At 42.2% G+C, this 14,248-nt stretch overlaps 2 protein-coding genes across 6 annotated transcripts in view; one reads left to right on the top strand and one right to left on the bottom strand.

Moving 5' to 3' along the window:
* LOC110536102 (LIM domain kinase 2) overlaps nucleotides 1-4,413 on the top strand; it is a 28,753-nt gene extending 24,340 nt beyond the window's left edge. For all 5 annotated transcript variants that reach the window (XM_021621658.3, XM_090190799.1, XM_090190800.1 and 2 more), the window contains 4 exons: nucleotides 575-749; nucleotides 863-918; nucleotides 1,128-1,285; nucleotides 1,777-4,413. In XM_021621658.3, the coding sequence (XP_021477333.2) occupies nucleotides 575-749; nucleotides 863-918; nucleotides 1,128-1,285; nucleotides 1,777-1,987 (600 nt within the window). In that variant the 3' untranslated portion in view covers nucleotides 1,988-4,413. The remainder of the gene's footprint in view (nucleotides 1-574; nucleotides 750-862; nucleotides 919-1,127; nucleotides 1,286-1,776) is intronic.
* A 217-nt stretch (nucleotides 4,414-4,630) lies between these two features.
* LOC110536104 (phosphoinositide-3-kinase-interacting protein 1) lies at nucleotides 4,631-12,354 on the bottom strand. Its single transcript, XM_021621661.3, has 7 exons — nucleotides 12,317-12,354; nucleotides 11,796-12,120; nucleotides 11,258-11,386; nucleotides 10,581-10,697; nucleotides 8,430-8,594; nucleotides 8,063-8,141; nucleotides 4,631-6,413 (listed from the first exon to the last, which is right to left on the bottom strand). Exons 2-7 carry the CDS (start codon nucleotides 11,860-11,862, stop codon nucleotides 6,200-6,202), a joined length of 771 nt encoding a protein of 256 aa, XP_021477336.2. The 5' UTR covers nucleotides 11,863-12,120; nucleotides 12,317-12,354; the 3' UTR covers nucleotides 4,631-6,199.
* Between the last annotated feature and the right edge of the window lie 1,894 nt (nucleotides 12,355-14,248).

Below are 14,248 nucleotides of genomic sequence, written 5' to 3'. Positions count from 1 at the left end.
GGACAGAGTAGTCTTGTTGGAACAGGCCAGGTAGAGCTAAGTTCTATTCTAGCAGCAGAACACAACTCACAACAACATATTGTGTAAGTAATAAAGTACAGGCTTATATAGGTCTTCACAGAGCTTTCACTGTATGGCAACCCTCCATGAGGTGTAATGAGTCTTGTCTGTTATTTCCACAGACAGATTAATTGATTTACATGTAGTGACCTATGTATAACTGTATACCTGTCTCAGTTCAGTGTCATATATATATATATATATATATATATATATATATATATATATGTATGTGTATGTGTGTGTGTGTGTGTGTGTGTGTAGGAAGACAACACACATTGTTTACAGTTGATATACCCATCTGGTCATACTTTATTGTGATTTATTTTATTTTATTGGTCATTGACTTTACACAAAAGCAACAACTCTTGGAAACAATCTTATCTTTTGTTGTTATTTGACCCATATTGATTGAGGTATGTTAAGTAATATGCTCCTTGACTGAAGAAAACACCTGGCACTGTTACATTGCGACGTCGTATTCTGTTGACCTCTAACCCCTGACCTCCCTCAGGACAACACAGTGGTGGTGGCAGACTTCGGCCTATCCCGGCTCATGGTGGAGGAGGTCAAGCAACCTCCCCCTGAGAAACTGGTCAATAAGAAGAGGGTTTTCAGGCGCATTGACCGTAAGAAGCGCTACACGGTGGTGGGGAACCCCTACTGGATGGCTCCAGAGATGCTGAATGGTGAGCAGAGCAGGAGGACCTAGCTTGGAGCTGTGGATCACACGTATCATTCACTTTAACACTTCTTCATTCATTGTATGCTGGCCTGTTAATTAACATTTTGTCATCCTCAGGTAAACGCTATGATGAAAAGGTGGACATTTTCTCCTTTGGGATTGTGCTTTGTGAGGTAAGAATACCATTTTAAAGGCCTGCTTTTTATATGTACTCACAGAATTAGGCAATGGGCTGTATGTTGAAATGGAGAATACTTGTTGTGTTTGGAAATTGCGCTAATGTTGCTTCTGTATCATTTATTTTGTTTGATTTGTCCACAGTGTTGGTCAGATACTGCAATCTGGAGTGTATATCCATTTTTAACTCTCTCTCTTATTGTAGATTATTGGGCAGGTGAATGCAGACCCAGAGTGCCTTCCCAGGACCTATGACTTTGGCCTGAATGTAGACAAGTTCATGGAGAAGTTTCTCCCTGACAACTGCCCTCCAGCTTTCTTCCCATTGGCTGTGGCTTGTTGTGACCTCATCCCTGAAAACAGGTGAGTTGAGACAATTGTTTTATACAGTGGCTGATGGCTTAAGATGCTGAGTAATATATTTCAGTTGAATGTATTACTTTGATACACAAAGTCAGTGTAGTGACAACATAGCTGTAGTAGGCATGTATACAAAACATTATGTAATTGAAGGCTCAAAGTAACAGCGAAAACAAAGGTAGAGAGAGACCAGGGAGGGAGATAACAGAGAGGGGGTGAGGGGTAGCACATAGAACAGAAAGCACAGTGTTTGTAACTGAGCTGAACGGCCACATGTGGGAAAGTTTTCCCCTGCCTCCCCATGAGACGTTATCCAGGCTATTCTCTGCCCTCTAGAGCCACAGAAGCAAGTGGAAAAACCGAACACTCTTCAGAACCAGATAGCATCTCCGTCTCAGAAGGCAGATTGCTCCCTCATGTTCTCTCTACACCATGACCTTCCTTCCTGGTTGTAACCTCTCACCCCCCTGTATCTCCCCCCACTCCCTCCCCAGGCCTGCCTTCCAGAAGCTGGAGGACTGTTTCGAGGCCCTGTTCCTTAACCAGGAGATGGGCATCCGTCTGCCAGCCGAACTGGAAGAGCTGCACCAGAAACTGTGTCGACTCCACCCTCCAAAAGAAAGCTCCTCGCTCCCAGCTCCCCAGAGCACAGTCCCAACACCAGCCCCTCCAGAGGAGTCCAGCCTGGCTGACAATGGCACCTAGCAGACGCCTGCCCCTCTAGATCCCCAAGCCCTCCCTCCAAGACCACAGCCTGGACTGCACTAACACAGCTGGAGGAGGAGTGGGGAAGACAAACCTAACTCATGCCATCTGGGAACTGGATAACCTGAGCTAGCTGGACCAAGCTCCTCTCTCTGTGTGTTATGTTGATATGGTCTATAGTGGATGTGTATGAGTGACCATACAGCTCTGAGAGCACCAAGGAACTGCAGTGTGTGTAGACTGGAGACAAGGGAGGAGACACATTTCAATGAGAAGACTAGAGGTGTTTGGTATTTATTTTTGTCCTGTTACATTTTTTAAATCCTTTTTTTTTTTGCACACACCAGGACATGCAGGGTTTTACACATCTGTTTGGCATGCTATCAGATCCTGTTATGTGGTTGGTTCTCTGCTCTCTCAATATGATTCCTTATTTTATCGAGACAATCTCTCCACAGCATTTAATATCAATCCTCATGTGAAAGCTGTTGTGTTTTTCACTGACTGTTTTTATCTCGTCGGGTGGGTCTTAAGTTGTAGTGTGGATTGTGGAGAGAAGACTCGCTCAGCAGGCAACAGCAGTGAAAATCGAGATGTGACAGACTAGCTGATTGACGGAGTTAACCCAGGGCAGAGCATTTGGAGTGAAGTTTGTTTACCAACAGGAGGACAGAGGGGTATCCTACGAAGCAGATTTGAGTAGTTAGCAAGGTTACTTTGGTCAACTCGGAATAACCGGTCGTACGAAGGTGATTCACCTTTTATCCAGGTAAATTTCTATGACAATGAATCCTTCAGAACTAACCTTTTCTGGGTCAGGCTAATTCAGTTAACTCTGCTTACCGTGAAATGACTGAGCCACGAGTTGAGGACTGTATCATCATCCCTTTCAATTGGAGGAAGACGATTACGATCATACGATTACGATCACATTACACATTTATTATTGACGGAATGCATTTACATTTTCCAGCACAGGACCACTTAATGCAGACCTAATGCAGTTTTTTATCGATAAGAGTGGGGAAAGAAAGACGGTTGTGCATTGATAAGCACACCAAAGTCTGCATTAACGATAAGTAATAAATATACCACAACCCGCTGAATTTGCAAGATAACTTTTATTTTAGTTTGACTTCAGCACAAATGAAAATGGGGCACTGACTTGCCCATGGATCGAAGTTTTAGCATTGTCGCAATGACGTGTTCGGCATTCAACTAGCCATGTGCAACATGCACTCGCAGTTACAAGCCTGCTAGAGTTAGTGGCAGGCAGACAAGCAATATCCACCATCATAGTACGGATGAAGCTTGAGCTGGAATGTGAAGCTAACTGAAACTAGTTAGTTTTAGAAAACGCTAAGTAGATTTAGCTTGCTTTGTAGGATACCCCTTTGGCGTGAAAAGCACAGCAGGGACCAAACAAGCACTCTCTGAGGAGGCCACACACTGTCACACCAGTCAGAGAAATATGTGGAGCTGTGTCAAAGGAATGTCATGAGCTCACTGACCAGGAAAATCCTCGTCAAACAGTGATTCAACTTGAAATGTGACCTTGATTTTAGAGAACCTCCCAGCTTCACTGATGGCATCAGATTCACTCTACAACTGTTAACAGTAATCATCCTTTAGTCTTATTGTCATGTGGTTTGTGGGGCATCTACTAATGTAAAGTTACTGTAGAGGGTGGACATGGTAGTGTATAGATTTTCTTACAATTAACTAAATGTTTTTAATCCACTAAATTAACTCTGAATTTGTTTTGTCCATGTGCACATGGACAGATTTAAAATTGTATTATGATTTGGGAATTTGGAGCTGTTGACAGATTTGGAGTTTGTTATAGGATGAATAGTGTTTTTACATGCAGCACACCTTTAGAACCAGACTGGTACCTGGTGCTTGTTGATAAGGACCACTCAACTCTGATTGGACAGCATGAACCTGGTGTGTACTTAATGGAGCTCTGCTCTCAAAGGCATTGTACAACTTACTAAAAAGGCTCTGTTTACACAGGCAACCCAATTATGATATTTTTCCCACATTCGTCTTGACCAATCACATCAGGTAGCCTATCGGTTAAGAGCGTTGGACCAGTAAGACATCTGGTTCAAATCCCCGAGCTGACTAGGCAAAATCTGTCTGTGCCCTTGAGCAAGGCATTTAACCCTAATTGCTCTGCTAAATTTATATTTTTCAGATCTGATTGATCAAAGGACAAATTAGTGAAATATCTAAATTGGGCTGCTTTTGTAAACCCTGACAAAGTGAATTGTAGTTAAATAAAACTGGATTTATATATTTAAGTTGGCTGTAAGAAATGTATATATGCCTAAGGGAATCAAGGGTTTGTAGATTTTGTTTAGACATGAACAATATTTGTAGAATATGGAGATTAAAATAAACATGGTTTTGTATGCTAGCATGATCTAAGGTACTTATTGTAATCACTTAGCACCATGATGTTGATTGAATACTAGATGACCACTAGAGGGTGGTAGTGTATAACTTTGCTCATGGGATGGGTGAATCTTAAACCTGATAGTCTTATTGAATTCCCAGTGAGCATGAGTCACTCACTTTTAGCAGGTTTCAGCTAAATTAAGGAACTCATTTGTATTAATTTAAAAGGTGATGCAGTTATGCTTTTTCAAAGTACATTTTATTGAAATCTGCCAAACTTACAAATACTCATTTCCAATGATTAGCAACAGTGAAGAAACTTTTTTTTTTTTAAATCAGCATTGCACCAAAACTAAGGAACCACAATGATTGAAGAGTAATCCAGTGATGCAGAATGACAACCATTTCAAAGATGTCTAAATCACAAAAGACAACCATTTGGAGTGATGCAAGATATTGCATTAGCAAAATAGAGCAATCATGTAAAGCAGAAAGATATTACATTTAATCCCAACAAGAGATTGTTGGTCAATAACATTAAATTTTCTAACCAACTGTGGCATTACTTTCAGCATCCTGTTTCGCAACAGGCTGCTTATTATGCAATTATTCCATCCTGTACATATCAAATATGGTAGGTTACCTCAGTTTTGGACTCATATCCTGTTTACCCTTTTACTTTGCTCGTCTGCTTGCCCTGACGTTTGGGACGAATTCAAATCTAATGCCCCAGGCTTCAACTTTTAAACAGACTTCTGGTCTGCCCAAGCGTCATTCAGACAGCCTCTGTCCGGTTCTAGCCAGACCTCAGACTCAGCTGTATTCTGTTTCACAGCTGTGCTGCGGCATTTCCTCCTGAGAACAGACTCCCCGATTTACAAAGACGTCTCCCTTTTCCTGTCAGTCTCTAACCTAAGGAACCATACAGCCTGTTCTCTCATGTAAAGCAACCGATGCCTGATGTTTCTAGTTACTGCACATTGGTTTCTATCACCCAGCCTTATGAGTTAAACAGAAGGGTCACCAGGGGAACCATGTACAAATACATTCATTATGCTAAGGCAACGTCACAGCTTCAGAGAGCAGGAGATGTTTCCTTTTCTTTTGCAGATCTGACATAAATGTTCCCTCATGCTAATTATTACTCCACATCTGTTCCAACGGCCTTTAAGATGTCTAATGCAGATGTTTAACAGGGCTATCCTATTCCTATACTAGATGCCCTCCCCAGACCCGCCCTAGCACAGCCAAAAGGGCCAGGGGAAGTGTAGCATTGTTTTCTCAGGTAAGCCCATAACACCAAACTGCCGAACACCTCAATATAAAAAGTCAAGGCTATGAATTCCCCCTTTCCAAACACTGTCTCCTCTTCATCCAAAGATTATAACATCACCCTCCATCATTAATGTTGATTGATGCACATCCCATTCACAAGACAATCATACTGCTATAGCAGAGCGTCAGCCCGTGATCATGTTTTCTTGGATATGAAATGCACGGTTTCTTAATGAGCATCCCTGACATGCACTTTTGTACACAACCTTCCCCGATTGGTCTCCACGTGGAGTGAAATTAGTCCTTCAGCGCCACCTGTTGTCATCTTTTCCCCTGTTGGTGACACTTGTGTTAAAACCAGGGCAATAAGGACACAATTTAGTCTTTGGAGCTCAGCCCTGCTCCCCTTCTCCTCATAGGCCTTCAAAAAAAGGGGGGGGGGGGGGGGGTTGATTTGGGGGCTGAGGGGAGTATTTGGATCCTCTGAGGTTCGAATGTCCTTGTTCATTCCCAGTCCAGTGGGGTGGTCAGTGCTCAGGCTCCTGGGGTACCAGCCTGCTGGCCCATCAGGGGGTCTCCCCCCTCCATGCCCTCCTGGGTGGGGGTCTGCTCCTGGGCCATGATGACGATGGAGTTCTCATCCACCAGCTCACAGGTTGGGTTGGAAAAGGCCGACAGGGGCAGGGTAATCCTCTGCATCTCCCGCTCATACACTCGCTCCTCATGCTGCTTCTTCAGGTCCCGACCCCTGCAACAAACAGCACAGACAAGAGGTTAGGATGACGGTGGTATTGATCATCAGAGCAGATTATGTAGGCGCATGGGGTTGTTTACAATAACAGTTTACAGGACTAATGTCTTTAACCTGAAAAAAAAAAAACACTGCTATGAATCAGAGTTTCATCATAGCATGCCTCGGCAACTTCCAATGACCTGAATCATCTTTCGAAATACAGAGACAGCTAGGTCACGATTTCTATTTATGACCAGAACGAGAGGCAACATCCCATACTGAGTCTCATATCACTGGGATGAGGCTACGGTATCTGGTCTGGCACAGGGAATGTTTTGATGGGACCGGGGGCTAGGTGAGGCATCCTGCAGTATGACATAAGCCAGTCCAGGCAGCTGACTGGGGCAGAGTGTTAAATGGCACCCTACTTCCTAGAGCTCTTCTCAAAAGTAGTGCACTATGGAGGGAATAGGGTGTCATTTGGGGTACATTCTGAGGGTGTGAGATCTGCTGAACCCCATCCAACACAGGGAACATGCCATACTTTTGGACTGGCGCCTTTTCCTGCTTGACTGCTTCTATGCGACACGTTACGCAACTGTGCTCTGCTCCACTACAGCACTGATTCCTATGCATTGGGTTTGCATAGTGTAATTTTAGGAATCAGCAAATCCTCCTAACCCGACTGACGACTCACATTTTTTCTAGTCTTGTGGGGCCATCCTTCCAAATCTTGTTGACTTGATAAGCACGGGCTGCAGAGACTACACTTTTTTCTTAAAACTGATATTACTGCGTGAGAAAGAAATCAATTTCCTTGACCGATTTAAATCAAGCTACTTGAAACACACCCCCCCCCCCCAGCTTCTTAGAATAGATAACGCTGACAGTCACATAATCAGATTGGACAGCCAAACTTGGAGCTCCAGAACATTTAGTTCTGTGCCAGAGGCCATCAGTCAGAATCCCCCATCTGCAGAACTGGGTCCTTCTCTCTGCCTGCTGCACCACTGCAGTAGATTCTCCATCTCCCCCAGGACTCCTGCATGCTCTCCACTACTTCAGAAACATCAAACACGGGTGCTTAAAATAGCCAGGCTACAGGCGCTCTCTTTTTTTTCTCCCTTCCGCTTTCATGTTGTTGTGGCTTCTGAACAGGCCTCATCACATTGGAGAGAGACCGCTATCAGGATGGGTAGTGGAGGGAGGCAACAGGATGGGTAGAGGGGGAGGCAGCCTGTGGCCTTTGCTCCACATCCTGGTAACATTCTGTGCCAACTGCCCACACAAGCCCTCCCTCACCCCACTGACATTCTGCCTGAGAGGTTCCAAGCCTTTAACTGCTGCCTGTGTCATGGACACAAGTCTAAGCTGTGCAACGCTGCATCAGAGTTCTGAATCACCAATATAGTGGAAAATGTTGTTCATGTTCTATTTCGGTCTCTCTGCGCTATAAAAATAAGCATTTGTTGCAAATCAATGTAACATTGTGTGTCCCTACTCTCTGAAGCACCATTTGGTGTAGTGGTTCCTGGGTTCCACTTCTTATGTCACTCAGACATGCCACATGATGCAACCTAACAAAGTAGTGGACAATAACTCGGGTTTTAATGCTCTGTGTCTCCAGTCGTAGCACCTAGTGTAGCATAGTGGCTGATACTGACCTCTTGTAGAAGTAGCCGAAGGTGATGCCCACCCCCATGAGGATGATGATGGCCATCATGAGGATGCCAACCACATAGCCTGAGAGAGACAGGACACACAGGCTCTATGGTTACCAAACTGAATTCAAAGGTTTATATACAGTCTGCATTTGAAAATGTGCATATCAGTGCACCTCACATTTTATCCCTATGATAATATTGTGAGTCCTTTATAACTCATTTATATCCATCTCATTCTATTGTACTAAGCCGAGCTGCATCAAGCTGGACCACTCTTTTTAAGAGTATCCCTTGAGGCTCACGTTATGGCCCTATCACATCCCCCCTATGCTAATCCCTCTGCTTCAGCAGTGAGATCAGGACATACCGAGAGTGCCCAGGTCCTTCTTCTTGGGTCCTGTGCGTATCCGCTGGCTGATGCCAATGACTGGCTGGACCGCAGCACCCCCTCCCTGGGCTGACCCAGACTTGGTCAGCTCAAAGACCTCGCTCTGTGCTGTGGTATGGGGGCCTGCCTCTGTAGGGGCTTCGTCTGTGGACAATATGAGAAAAGCAGATAAGATCAACAGCCAATCCCCATACACCGCCCGAACACCATGTTTGCTTTCTAGGTTTACTGATGTTGCCTTTGCATACTTGAACACATGATAGTAGTAGGGGATTAAATTTAACTGTATTGTTTAATTTCACTAAAAGTGCTTTTATTGTAGAATAAATGTGTGAATAATTTCCACTTTGTCCCATTTTAAGAAATCAGACAGCATGGTTTCTAAAATCACTGCATTGTTTGACATTAAAAACGTTGCTGCATGGACTCAGTAGGACGAGGAGAGCTACTGGATTTGTCTCATTTGTTCACTTTGGAAACAGTTCTATAAAGAAATTAAATAATTAAAAAGGGACAGCCATTTCACAGCAAAATGGGGGAGAAGTGCACTACACGTCTCGGAGGAAAGGAAGCTGCTAGTGTCAACATCTGCTCTTGAGCTCCACTGAGTCAGGCCCTACCCCTCCAGAAAAAGTTGTTTATCAACTCTGCTGGAGTTGAAGAGCCTGAGGTCATAACCAGCAGTAGCCAATTACCTACTGTCTCCATGGTAAAAGTATAACTTTCCACCAATGGTTTGAGGAATAGGGTGGGGCTTACACCTACCCTGAGGCAGCCATCTGCCTAACAAGTTATGGCTCTACAGGCTCAGTACGGACAGGGCCCTTGTTATTGCTTGACATGCACCGCCTTCCCAGACAATGTGAGAGCAAAGGTCAAACCCCAGGAAACATCCTCAAAGTGGATTAACTGACAAACTGGCCTAGTCTTTTCTCCCACAGGGATAAGATATTTATCTAGAGGTGCCTAATTAGCTGTCTTATTTGAACATTGTGCACAAAGAATTAGGAATTAGAATACTTTAATAGGATCTCAACAATTTTGCAGCAGTTCTTGTATAAATTGTTGAATAACTATAAAATAATATACCGTCAAAAAATTACGGAAAAAGTGCTCTAGCTTCCTCATGAGAATAAATACACTCTAGGTTCCCAAGAAAGAAACTGAGGGGAGCCATGTGTTTTCTTTGTTCTCACGGCCCACTCTGGGGGGGGGGGGGGGGAGGAGTCCCACCATACCACTTCGACTCTCACTTTGGATTTAATAATAACATTCACAGGGTTAGCCTCAGAAAAACATTTACATTTGATCTCTTTAAAGACAGACATTCCCCAAATACAGTGACACCCTTTTCCAAGAACTGCATCGAGACTCAATTTAGGGAAGGGCTGAGGCGACAGTCTTTTTCCTATCCAGTAATGCATTTTGCCCAGCCTTGACCTACATTTCAATGTCTGCACAATATTTATTCACTCCGTCGCAGCTATGTTTAAACAGCATTTTACATACATTTTCCCAATGTAGTCCGTTCACCTGTGCACTGTATGCATTTCAGTAACCACGTTTGTGACAGCTGTGATGGAAACAGGAAGTTTCGGTACAATTTTATAAATGCCGACAGATCGTTCGTTCGACATTGTGCGATATTTGTCAAAAAAAATTGTGAATAATGGCAGTGGAAACACCAAAAATTGATATAACAACCATCATATCGAAGTAAACTTGAACAATGCAGTTTATTAGGCTACAGATTAAATTAATGATGAACTTCACAGGGTGGTGAAAGTGCAGTGATCTTGATGCTCCTTTCCAATAAATATTGAGGGTCTTATTCTGGTGACATGACAAAACTATCAGTAGCATTGAAAATGCGCTGGAAACGCATTGAACTTTAGATTTTTATTTGGCACATGAAAACTTAAGTGAAAAAGTACATTGTGTGTGCGCAGTACATTGTGTGTGCACAGTACATTGTGTGTGCACTATGTCATCACAAACTGATTTTTATCTGCAACAAGTCAGTTTGGTGGAAACCTGCCACTGGTGAGAAAGTGCATATTTTCTTTATGCAGCTTTTAGAATAGTCACATGAAATCATGTTGCCAGTTGGATGGAAACCTAGCTAAATACCTTTGCAGGTGTCAATGGCACATGATTGTCTCTGGGCCTGTGCGTCTAGGCCAGTCACGTAGCACCAGGGCTTCTCAGAGGAGTCTGGGTTACGGCAGTAGTTATGGTCCCCAACGCCTACAGAGCATAAAGAAAAGGACACATCAACCAAGTCCTCACAAGGATAGTAAAACAAGGAACATTCTGACATGTGGGGACATGTTGCTGGTCCCCACAAGGAAAAGGCTTAAGTTCAGGGTTACAATTAAGGTTAGGACTAGGGGTTAAAGTTAGGTTTAGCATTAGGGAAAATAGGATTTTTAATGGGAATCAACTGTTTGGTCCCCAAAAGGATAGTAAAAACAAACGTGTGTGTGTATATGCATGTGACATCTTTGATATACTGTACTACTGAAATGCATACTCTGGGTAGGTATTTTGCCAACAAGATTCAGATATTAGCAAGGTCAGGTTTGAACTATAACCCACACAGAGAGACTAGAGCCTGCAGTTATACTCTCTAAATAACATCTATAACCAAACAAACTGTGTACCATTAAAACAAATGTGAGTGACATTTAAATCATGGCACTTGTAGTGAACACCACAGCAATGGTAGCAGATGATAAACTTGTGTCAAATCAATGAAACATAAATTTGATGGCATATTACATGTGTGATTGTGTAATGTAATTTACCCATTTGTGAATCGGTATATGCCATTACATCATAGTCCCGGGTTGTGTTGGTCCAGTTTAGACAGGTTTGTCCTGCGGAAGAGCTCTGTTGCTCCCCTCTGTACTCCACACCATTGAATCTGATGCAGTCTGGGGACACATTCAGTGATTTATGGAAAAATGTTGTTGAAAATTAAGAGGATAAATTACCAGCAAATAAAACATACTAAATGTGGAATGTCTGATGTTTCCACAATGCCATACATTCAAAAAGGAATTCCCATTGAAGTGTCGCAATTATGCTTAATAATAAACAAAACATGTATTATTGAATCTTCTTGTTGTAAACAAATACATTTTCTAACTTATTTTGCAACTGCTTAGACATTTCTCAGATCCTATGCAATGACGGAACTATAAAATCCACATTTTAAACTGAAAATAGGATGATAACTTTTTCAACAAAGCATTGCACATTAAGTAACAAATGCACACATTCTATCGGATAATGTGGACTAATGTGAACAAAGGCATTGATTTTCAGTCATATGAATGTTACCTTCCACAGTGGATGCGCTGTCCACAAAAGCGACGCTCAGCAAAACAAAGTGCAACGACAAAAACATACTGTAGAATTTATAGGATGAATTCAAACGAAAACAATATGCACGAAAATTAAATTGATAGGCTATTTCTCAACCCCAAAAATAACTTCGTGTGGAAGCCTATGCTGAATAATTCAGACAAACTGCTCCCATCTGCAGATCAGCCCTTTCTTGTCGAAGGGAGTAGCGCTTTCTTCGTAAACAGCCTCTCTTGGACAAGGAAATCCCATTTGCAGTATCGTGCGGCTGCGCCAGCATCTTCAAGGTCCTAGAGCCAACCTAGCTCCATGCATAAAAACAGGTGTGTAAAGTGTTTTTGTTGCTATCTGTACTTTACTATTTATATTTGACAACTTTTACTACATTCCTAAAGAAAATTATGTACTTTTTACTCCATACATTTTCCCTGGCACCCAAAAGTACTCCTTATATTTTGAATGCTTAGCAAGACAGTAAAATGGTCTGATTCACATACTTATCAAGAGAACATCCCTGGTCATCCCGACTGACTCTGATCTGGCAAATGCTTCGTTTGTAAATTGTCTGAGTGTGCCCCTGGCTATCCATTAAATAAAACAATTTTAAAAATGGTGCCACCTGCTTTGCTTAATATAAGGAATTTGAAATGATTTATACTTTTACTTTTGAAACTTAAGTACATTTTAGCAATTACATTTACTTTTGATACTTAAGTATATTTAAACTTTCACTTGTCATTGTCTATTAAGGTATCTTTACTTTTACTCAAGTATGACCATTTTGTATTTTTTCCACCACTGCAGAAAACAAGCTTTATCCATTGGGACCAAGTTTGAGCACCTGTTGCGTGACACTATAAATGAATGAATCAATGTTGTCTCTGTACAACAATATGAGCCTGCTGCAGGTAATTTAACTGATTACTAATCCCAAAACTCAATTAGTAGTCTAATAAATGGCCTTTGTGTCCCTGTTCTAATCCAGGGAATGGCAACTCCAGTCCTTCGAATCTGTGTGGTGTCACACTTTTGCCCCAGTCCCAGCTAACACACCTGACTCCAATAATCAACTAATCATGATCTTCAGTTTAGAATGCAATTACTTTAATCAGCTGTGTTTTCTATGGATGGGGGACAAGTGTGACACCACTCCGGCCCAGTTCCACTGAGAGTCCTACATGGAACCAAAAACGTTTCTCTTATGGACAGCCAAAAAAAACTTTTTCTAAAGGTGTACATGCTCAAATAGATCAGGCCTATTTGGCACTGAATGCTACTCATTTTAATTAAGTTATAGTGAGGGTCATACAACGCAGTTTGATTTGAATAACTTATGGTTTCTCCTGATATTTGAGTAGCTTAATAAATGTTTTGATTGGTAAATAATATATCTGGTTCTTTTTGGATCTTCTGATCTGAACCCTGTGTTAAATGAAACAGAGGAAGAACCATGAAGTTGTTACTCTAGACTTGGTCACCAAGGGCCTTGTTATACTGATCACTGATCAGTTTTTTCCAATCTTTTTTTTATGGTGGTAAGACTTGATCTCCTCCTTTGGCAGCATAGAACTGCCCTGCCAATCAGATTATAGGCTGCAGGATACATGGAAAGAAAAAATAAATGCAGCGAAAGAAAAAAGGAACAATCTCCCTGTACAGTAGCAGCATTGAAACCCGTCTCCCTTGTTTGTTCACCATTTATCCTGCTGGCCCACTAGGCCAAATAGAGCACATTACAGTACTCATAAATAATTTGCCCCACTGCCCTACTTTGCAAGCTTCCAAAACATCACTTTAGAGACTGTTCAGAGTCCAGACACTGTTCCACTGTATATCTCAAATCTCTGCCTTCCTGAGCTGTCCAAAGATTTTCCCAAAAAACTCACACTCTGCCAACACATACTGGATTCGTTTACTATTCAGACATTCCTGCTTTTAACACTAAAATAAAACACTTTTTTTATGTGAACAAACCACTCTAATGATTTATTTGCCTTCATTCTAAATACAATACTTTCCGCAAATTTTGTTGACAGAGATTTCAACTTCCCTGTGGCTTTTTACTTACAGGAGGTCTAATCCCAGAGAAACTTTTACCAAAAATATTCACAATATTTGAAGGACTATGTTACTTTAGTGTCAGAGTTACTTGAATTATTATCAGACACACCCTATAAAATAATGCTGGCAATAGACATTACATTCAACACTTTATCCCAGACAGACCCTTCCATCCCCCCACACAGCCCCTCTCTCTCAACCCTACTGTATTCTCCCTCAGCCTCAGTCACTGACCCATGTTGATGTCACTGACAGGCCAAGACTTCATAAGGGCATGGGGACCGAAGGAGGCCAATGTTAAATGCTATCTCCTCTCCTTGTGCAGGCAGCTGGGTGCTTAAAGGAGAGAGGCCCCTGTCATTGTTGGC

The sequence above is a fragment of the Oncorhynchus mykiss genome, chromosome 11 (assembly GCF_057628025.1).
Source record: "Oncorhynchus mykiss isolate SJ-2025 chromosome 11, ASM5762802v1, whole genome shotgun sequence".
In the NCBI taxonomy this organism is placed as follows: Eukaryota; Metazoa; Chordata; class Actinopteri; order Salmoniformes; family Salmonidae; genus Oncorhynchus; species Oncorhynchus mykiss.
Note: the sequence above shows the minus strand (reverse complement) of the source record. Positions and strands in the feature narration are given on the sequence as shown.